This window comes from Triticum urartu, chromosome 2A (assembly GCF_056163025.1).
Source record: "Triticum urartu cultivar PI428250 chromosome 2A, HENAU_Tu73, whole genome shotgun sequence".
Classification (NCBI taxonomy): domain Eukaryota; kingdom Viridiplantae; phylum Streptophyta; class Magnoliopsida; order Poales; family Poaceae; genus Triticum; species Triticum urartu.
In genome coordinates, this window is record NC_141874.1 from 513,851,656 (window position 1) to 513,861,424 (window position 9,769).

At 50.3% G+C, this 9,769-nt stretch overlaps 1 protein-coding gene across 1 annotated transcript; it reads left to right on the plus strand.

Moving 5' to 3' along the window:
• The first annotated feature begins 7,298 nt into the window (after window positions 1–7,298).
• Window positions 7,299–9,076, plus strand: LOC125541735 (UDP-glycosyltransferase 89B2-like). Its single transcript, XM_048705081.2, has one exon. It carries the CDS (start codon window positions 7,346–7,348, stop codon window positions 8,771–8,773), a length of 1,428 nt encoding a protein of 475 aa, XP_048561038.2. The 5' UTR covers window positions 7,299–7,345; the 3' UTR covers window positions 8,774–9,076.
• The last annotated feature ends 693 nt before the right edge of the window (window positions 9,077–9,769 follow it).

Consider the following 9,769-nt stretch of genomic DNA (forward strand, 5'->3'; position numbering starts at 1 on the left):
AAATATTATCTTATCATATCTATCAGATCTCACACTCGTAAGTGACCGTGTAGGGATTGACAACCCCTTATCACGCTGGTTGCGAGGATTTATTTGTTTTGTGCTGGTGCGACGGACTCGCGCGTAGCCTCCTACTGGATTGATACCTTGGTTCTCAAAAACTGAGGGAAATACATATGCTACTTTGCTACATCACCCTTTCCTCTTCAAGGGAAAACCAACGCAGTGCTCAAGAGGTAGAAACCCTCGTAGACCGTAAGTGAAAGCATTATGACAACGCGGCTGATGTAGTCGTACGTCTTCATGATCGACCGATCCTCAGTACCGAACGTACGACACCTCCACGTTCAGCACACGTTCAGCTCGGTGACGTCCCGCGAACTCCAATCCAGTAGAGCTTCCGGGAAGAGCTTCGTCAGCAAGATGGCGTGGTGACGGTGTTGATGAAGCTACCAACACAGGGCTTCGCCTAAGCACCGCTACGATATGACCGAGGTGGATTATGGTGGAGGGGGGCACCGCACACGGCTAAAAGATCAATGATCAATTGTTATGTCTATGAGGTGCCCCCTTGCCCCCGTATATAAAGGAGCTAGGGGGGAGGCGGCCGGCCAAGGAGGAGGGCGCGCCAAGGGGGGAGTCCTACTCCCACCGGGAGTAGGACTCCTTTTATAGTAGGAGTAGGAGAAGGGGCAAGGGAAGGAGAGAGGAGGAAGGAAAGGGGGGCGCCGCCCCCTCCTTGTCCAATTTGTACTAGAGGGGGAGGGGGCGCGCGGCCTGCCTTGGCCACCCCTCCTCTTCTCCACTAAGGCCCAATAGGCCCAATATACTCCCCGGGGGGTTCCGGTAACCCCCCGATACTCCGGTATATGTCCGAAACCTCCCGAAACTCTTCTGGTGTCCGAACATAGTCGTGCAATATATAGATCTTTACGTCTCGATCATTTAGAGACTCCTTGTCATGTCTGTGATCATATCCGGGACTCCGAATAACCTTCGGTACATCAAAACACAAAAACTCATAATACCGAGCGTCAAAGAACTTTAAGCGTGCGGACCCTACGGGTTCGAGAACTATGTAGACATGACCGAGACATCTCTCCGGTCAATAACCAATAGCGGAACCTGGATTCTCATATTGGTTCCTACATATTCTACGAAAATCTTTATCGGTTAAACCGCATAGCAACATACGTTGTTCCCTTTGTCATCGGTATGTTACTTGCCTGAGATTCGATCGTCGGTATCTCAATACCTAGTTCAATATCATTACCGGAAAGTCTCTTTACTCGTTCCGTAATGCATCATCTCGTAACTAACTCATTAGTCACATTGCTTGCAAGGCTTATAGTGATGTGTATTACCGAGAGGGCCCAGAGATACCTCTCCGACAATCGGAGTGACAAATCCTATTCTCGATCTATGCCAACTCCACGAACACCATCGGAGACACCTGTAGAGCACCTTTATAATCACCCAGTTACGTTGTGACGTTTGGTAGCACACAAAGTGTTCTTCCGGTAATCGGGAGTTGCATAATCTCATAGTCATAGGAACATGTATAAGTCCTGAAAAAAGCAATAGCATTAAACTAAATGATCAAGTGCTAAGCTAACGGAATGGGTCATGTCAATCACATCATTATCCTAATGATGTGATCCCGTTGATCAAATGACCACTCATGTCTATGGCTAGGAAACTCAACCATCTTTGATCAACGAGCTAGTCAAGTAGAGGCATACTAGTGACACTATGTTTGTCGATGTATTCACACATGTATTATGTTTCCGGTTAATACAAATCTAGCATGAATAATAAACATTTATCATGATATGAGGAAATAAATAATAACTTTATTATTGCCTCTAGGGCATATTTCCTTCAATTCCATCTACAAAGAGCCGCCGCCGCCTCGCATCTCTGAGCATGACACAAACTCTAGCAAAACTAAAAACATCAAAGAATGGAGCCCTCTCGCCGGCAAGGGTCGCGATCCACCGTGCCTCCATGGTCCTAATACCACATGGGACGAGGTAGAATTGCGACAGCGCCGGCGGGACACAGGAGAAACCCTAGCACACTGGGTGTAGGGTACGAGAAGCCGATGTGCCGTATAGGTCCAAGAGGAAACGTAATGGACCCTTGCACATTACTATCCAGTTATAAAAGAAAAAACGACATTCGCAAAAAAACTAAAAGAAAACACGACCCTCTATGTCGGTTGACTCGAATGAGATCTCGATATGTGACTTTCCACACATCTCATTAGACATGCTGGCCGTTGGATACACATATTCTCCTCCCGCACCTTGACCCACGCAACAACCAGGCACTAAACCACCCCACCCCAGCTCTATTCAAATAGATGTCAGCCCGCCCCGCGTCTGCCTCGTTGTATACATTGTAGGATAGGTCGCTACCAGCTACTTGCAACACCAGCAATGCTACATCGACGGACATCTACAGGGTTTTACAAGGTGTGTTTAAGCTGTCAGATCGTGATTGGATTAAGGGGAGGTTGGGGCCCCACCCACCTAAAAATCAGGGGGCATGTTTAGTTGGTTAGGAAGGAGGCTGTAAAAGCCTGTAGGACTCCGTACGTCTAGCATTTTTGCTTGCAACACCGACGAGCTCTCTTGTAGCATCGTGCTCCTGCGCGTCGCCCTTGGTTTAAGGCACCACAAATAGATGTTGTTGTTATTATAGCACTCCCTAGCCACGCTCGTTGCACCGTCTACCATGACTAGAAGCAACCTCGTCGGACACTCTCCTAGCATCGTCATCGACGACGAAACAACTTACAGCTCCACCTCTCACCGGTTGTAGCTCTATTGTAGCAGATTGCTACTCCGTTAGGCCATGGTTGCAATCCCATCGTGCGTCAATTGCAGCTCCCATCGTGCTAGTAGCAGCACTCTGTCCAACATTGTTTTGCGCATGAGCATGATACCGGATGTGAGAAACATCCAGTTTTTAAGTTCGTCCAAGGGCTAAATGCTCAAGATTCACTCGAAGAGAAGACTACGTTTTTTACCCAGGTTAAGGCCACCCGGAGGTGTAACATCCTACGACCTACTGCTTAGTCCATTATGTGGTGAAATTTGTACAATGGTGAACTAGAGTACGTCTCTCCAATGAACTCGAGGAGGAAGGACCACTGCTGTAATATTTATCCAAAAGTGTCAACCAACCCTTTGCTATGTGGCTATGGACCTCCTATAATATGATCAAGGAGTTACCACAGTAGCTGGTTATAATGGTTACAACAATGCATTAAATGTGGGGACGCATGTTAGCCTAGCCCTTGTTGGGTAGGTGAAACACCTGTCTTGTCGAGGTAGGTATGTTGGCACACTCAATTTACTGTGACATGTCGAGGACGATGTGTCACACTCCTGATAAAAGAGAGGCGGTGAATCACCTTGCCTCCCACCTAACTACCCTGTCGTAGCGCCTTCTCGTGATACTATGTAGCATGATACTATAGGCCGTGACACACGTAGCTGTCTTGGGCCGCCGCAAGTGATGTCGTGGATAGTTGTCCCACACCGCTATAGGTGGCACCCTAGAAATGTTGTCGGGACATTGAGGTGGAGGAAGCTATTGTCGGGGCGCGTAGGTTGCCGGGAAGGGGTCTCGGCAACAAGCCCTTAGCCGTTCTTGTGAAGGTGAATTCCTTTTTGTTGTAATCTTAGCCTTGACGCTGTCAGTGGTATTAGACAACTCCTCTTCTAGGGTGGTGGTTTTCCTGGTGAGTGTCTTCACAAAGATTTGCATCTTGAGGGGATGTCTTGATGAAGATCTGCATGCCACCATGTTACCGGGGATCAAGGCAAAGGATGGACACCTTCTAGGTGTTGTAGTCAACTTTTTATAGATGTCGTAGTCAGGAAGAGTACAACCATCCTCAAGTTGCTTGTCACCAAAGATGAGACGCAACTGGTCAGAAGGCATGCCCTCGTTGTCTTGGATATGGACAAAGATCTGCATGCCACCTAAGAGGCAGCCTCATCGTCTTGTGTTATGGGAGGTAACTACTGTTAATAAGCCCAACAGTACCATCACGACCCATGGTTGATGGGTCCGTGAGACCTTGGTTCTCACATGGCTGACAAACACGTTGCCCCCTCAAAGCTCCATTGGGCCGCCGTTGTAGCCCCGTCCCGATCATAGCCACATGGCCTTGTAGGCGCTCATGGGGGGGGGGGAGGGGGGTCGTCGGGGACCGCCTTTAAACACAAAACGGTCCCAACCTGGCGCCAAGCCCTCACATCGTCCTCGTCGGCAACGATGGTGGATTATGGTGGTCGACTGCAGCACTGCCTGCCACTGGTCCTAGCATCGGTGATTACCGATTCAGCTTTGGTCGTCGGTGTGATTCGCTTGCAACACCGACCATCGCAGGTCCCAACATCGATGGACACCGATTCTAGCACCGTGGCTACCGATCCCAGCATCGCGTGGCCGACGTCGTCCGCTTACAGCACGAACCACCATCCAACCAATCATCGGTGATCACCAATTGCCACACCCCCTCAAGCACGTCGATGCCTCGCTACTACGATTTGTGTCGGTCATAGCATAGCCCGCTACCCCCCTGGCGGTACATTCGTTGTCCCACCATGCAACATCGACCTCAGTCTGGTCTCTTGCAGGGAAGGCGCCGGTCCTCCATAGCACCCCCTGACAGGTCTGTTGCAGTGGGTGTCCCCTGCAGTGCCCCACATCACGGTCGTCCCCTGTCTGCAACAACAGAAGCACCGAGAACCAACAGAGGGAGAGGGCTCATTGGCGACGCGACGGAAAGAAGATTTGGAAGAAGCTAGCGATGTAGGAAAAAAGGCGGAGATGAGATTTTTTTTTGCCCAAAGAAAAACATCTCAGAAATACATCAGTTCCTAGCATCTGACCACAACTCAATCAAATGTCTCACGTTGCTTAACTCAACTGATGTTACCATGTCATGACTAATTTGGAAATGATCAACCAATGTCGCTTAATTTAGACACAACTACTCCCTCCATTCCTAAATATAAGTCCTTTTAGACATTTCATTTCAAATGGACTGTAATATACAGATGTATGTAGACATATTTTAGAATGTAGATTCACTCATTTTGCTTCGTATGTAGTCACTTGTTGAAATCTCTAGAAAGACTTATATTTGGGAACGGAGGGAGTACTATATACCGATCCATTAGTGGCAGGCCTTCTCTGACGGACAAGCCAAACCTCCTAAGATACGGCCTCGGTCTAGAAGGATATGCATTGGAACCATAAAAAAGGGTTAAAAAGCAAAAGTCATCTTTTGCTCCCGAGCTCATTTGAGCTCGGTATATATGAACAGTAAAATTAGAAGAAAAAACTGATAAAACATTCAAAAATTCTGAATTGTTTTGGGTGCAAACATTGACAAAAGTTTCACATGCCCAGAAAATTTCATCTTAAAAAGACATTCGAGGAAGCCGTGGGCAAAAACAAATCAGCACTCCAAAATGCTTTAAAACTAACACTTTTCGAGCATCAATTTTTTTCCATGACTTCCAAGAATGCGATTTCAAGATGAAATTTGATGAGCATGTAATTTTTTTGTCAACATTTTCACCAAAATATGTTCATCGAGCTCAAAAACTTCACTTCTGTTACAAAGATAAAATTGTGTCTTATGCATGTGTGCATATCTCTGACGGCGAGGCTACTGCGCGCCACAAATATAAGCATTGGAGCTAGATTTCTATCATATAACCATTGGAGCTAGATTTCTATCTCTAATATTATCTTTGTCCTAAACTTCTTGTCTTAGATTTGTCTAGATACGAAAGTATCAAACACTAAAACATTACTAAATACATCCGTATTTAGTCATATCTAAGACAACTTTTTTGGGCAGAGGAGTAATTTACCTCCAAATTCTGACAAAAAGGGCACATTTGAAAATACATATTTGCCTTTTCTTTGTACGCCAAGTGTGAAAGTAAAATCTTGTGAGTTTCGCACGTACGTAGTTTACATGTGTGTATGTGTTTACAAAAATTTCAATTTCCTCCTTAGCAGTAGAAAATGGTTTTTTCTAAGTGGACACCATGGTGCCCGTGCATAACCAGCAATTTTCGTGAAGGCGTCCCCCTATCAACATGCCTCTCATAACTTGTGTTGCTCTCCGGTTGAGCTAGGTTGGTGGGCCAAGACAATCGTGGAGCAGGCCCATAGTGCATGTGTGTTGGAAAAGCTGATTAGTGGATCCGAAATTGCATAACACTACATCCCTATATTAAGGCTGGTAGAAAAGGCCACTACGTAGTGATCTACGGGATGATAATTAGGGAGATAAACATTCAATCATTTGCGGCCCTAGCCGTACTACAAGATGCCTTGAGCCATAGCCTTGAATGTACTTACTTTATAAAAATAATAATGTACGGCATACACATAATGAGTCATGCATTCGTCGAAAGCAACTTTCGACATAGCATCCTCTACCAGCTATGTCAACTAAAAATCATGGCACCTCTAGCTGTATATTAGAGGTGCAACAAAACCCTTGGCTAAGAGGCAGTGGGAGCTGGCATAGCCACAAGTGGGTGTGCCTAGTGTGTGGTGCGACAGCCCCTTGTTGGCCCTCATCGACTAACCTTTCAAATGCCTTCTATAGCCTATCAAGGCTCTAACAAGTGTGTAAAGACAACAAGGGCGAAGATGGAGTCAATATCGCAACAAGCTTGAAGCAAGAACCTGGTTAGGGGAAGCTGGAGACCCACGTAACAAAGAACAAGAAAACTAGAAAATTGGTTGTATCCGATAGACCACATAGGAGCTTACTTGATGGTGTCTAGTCTCTAGAGCAGGGCTATCTTTTCATCGAGCACCCCCTGGTCATGATATGATGCAATCTCTTTTTCGGGAGTATTCTTAGCACCACGGGACAATGAAGCTCTAGGAAACAATGTGAGCCTCCACCCTCTTGGAGCCCATAGAACAACTGGACGAAGCGGGGCCGACGATAACTGAAATCATGATCGAGATAGGTCAATATGCGTCAGTCATTGAGATTAACGTCAGTCATTGAGATTAACTAATTCTCAGACTCACGAACTAAGCATAGATTAGATAGTCTCGTGTATTTTCTGAATATAATTTAGGTTTCCGATGCTATTTTTGGGTATGACGTGCCCCTCGAGGTCTCCACTATAAGATGGAAACTCCAGATCGACAGGGAGGCGATCGAGCTGCATATGCGCTCAAACCCTATTTATAATCGACTAATCCAGTTCTCAGCAGCTCACCCCTCCCAAGCCCAAGGCACTGGCAGTACCAATCGTACTCGTCTCAACGAGTCAACGTGCGTATGGGTACCTCCGATCCATCCGTGGAGATGGCGGCGTCCAAGCCTTGCGTCCTCGTCGTGCCCTTCCCCGCGCAGGGCCACACGGTGGCGCTCCTCGACCTGGCGGCCCTGCTGGCCGCGCGCGGGCTCCGCCTCACCGTCGTCACCACACCCGCCAATGCCTACCTGCTCTCGCCTCTCCTCGCCGCTCACCCCGACATGGTCCGGCCCCTCACGCTCCCCTTCCCCTCCCACCCTTCTCTCCCCGCGGGCCTCGAGAGCTTCCAGGACTGCCCTCCCACCTACGCCGCCGTCTTCGTCCACGCTCTCGCCGCCCTCCACCACCCCATCCTCGCGTGGGCCAAGTCGCACCCCGTCGCCGCCATCCTGTCCGATTTCTTCTGCGGGTGGACGCAGCCTCTCGCTGCCGAGCTTGGCGTCCCGAGGCTGGTCTTCACGCCTTCCGGCGTCCTCGGCACCGCCGTCCCGCATTCGCTCTTCCGCCGACTCGTCAAGCAGCGACCGTCAGACGCCGACCACGTCGTTGCCTTCCCGGATATTCCTGGCGAGCCGGTGTATCAGTGGAAGGAGCTCTCCATCATGTACAGGATGTACGCCGAAGGCCTCGTGGATGAAGAGTTCGGCGAGGCAGTGAGGCGGAACTATCTCTGGAACCTCGAGAGCTGGGGATTCGTGTCCAACACGTTCCGTGCCCTCGAGGGGAGGTACCTGGACACGCCGCTCGGTGACCTGGGGTCAAGGCGCGTGTGGGCGGTGGGACCGGTCGCGCCGGAGGCAGACGCCGCCGGCCAGCGCGGCGGGGAGGCGGCCGTCGCGGCCGGCGATCTCAGCGCGTGGCTGGACGTGTTCCCGGAAGGTTCAGTCCTGTACGTGAGCTTCGGCAGCCTGGTGGTGCTGACCCAGCCAGCGGCCGCGGCGCTGGCCGAAGCGCTGGAGCGGAGCACCGTCCCGTTCGTGTGGGTGGTGGGCGCCGGGAACGACGGCGGCTTGGTCCCACAAGGTTTCGAGGCGCGCGTGGCGGCGGCGGGGCGCGGGGTGGTAGTTCACGGGTGGGCGCCCCAGGTGGCGACGCTGCGGCACGCGGCGGTGGGGTGGTTCATGACGCACTGCGGGTGGAACTCGGTGCTGGAGGCGGTGGCTGCGGGGGTGCCCATGCTGGCGTGGCCGATGACGGCCGACCAGTTCGTGAACGCGCGGCTGCTCGTGGAGGAAGCGGGCGTCGCCGTGCGCGCGTGCGCGGGCGGGATCGGCGTCTGCCCGGACGCGGGCGAGCTCGCGGCCGTACTGGCGGACGCTGCCGGGGAGGGAGGGCGCGGAGTGCGCGCACGTGCCAAGGAGCTGGCGGCGGAAGCGGCGGCCGCGGTGATGGAAGGTGGGAGCTCGCGCCTGGACTTGGAGCGGTTGGTTCAAGAGATTCCGAAGCTTTGAATCCACGTGCACCAATCTGTTGTTGAGCGCTGCCTCTGACACTACCCATAGTGGAAGTACATAGATGGTAACATCATACTTATCTAGGCAAAATAGATGATGTGGCATGTAATTAATGAAGAAAAAGAGGCATGTGGTAACATAGATAGTTACTGTAACATCACACATATCAAGAAAAAATTGTTAGATAGATAGTTGTTTAACTTTGTAATCTCAACTTTATCTCTATCTCTCTCTCCCTCTCGTATCAATCTCGTACTCCTGTAACCAACGTATCCTAGCGATCATTGGATTCTTGTAAACCACGACAGGGTTTCTGTCTCAATCAATATAAACCCAACGCGGCTCCCTCACGAGGGAGTAGGAACGCTTCTTTTCTGATATGGTATACAGAGCCATCCTCTTCCCTATCGATAGCTAGAACTCCATCGATCGCCAGAAACAGATCGCCAGAAACAAGATCGCTATGTCGTCCTCGGCTCCTCTCTCCCTCAACCTCGGAGCCCCACCTGCTGAAAAGCTTACCAAGGGGAACTTCCTCCTCTGGAAGGCGCAGGTGATGCCAGGCTTGCGAGGAGCGCAGGTCACAGGCCTCCTGGACGGATCCGATGCAGCGCCCCCGAAGATGGTGGAGCAGCAGCAGACGGACAAAACGACGGCTATGGTGCCCAATCCCTTGTATGCGCCATGGTTGTCCAGGGACCAGCAGGTCCTCAGCCATCTTCTGAATTCTCTATCAAAAGAGATTCTCGTCCAAGTTGTGAGTAAAGAAAACACTTTTGATCTATGGACTGCCATTATCACCATGTTTGCTTCGCAGTCCCAATCTCGAATCACGAATTTGAGAATTGCTATCACCAACACCAAGAAGGGCTCCATGTCGAGCACCTCATACATCGCCCGGATGAAAAGTCTGGGGGATGAACTTGCTGCAGCAGGCCGGCCTGTCCCTGATCCAGAGATGGTGGACTATGTTCTTGCTGGCCTTGATCGGGA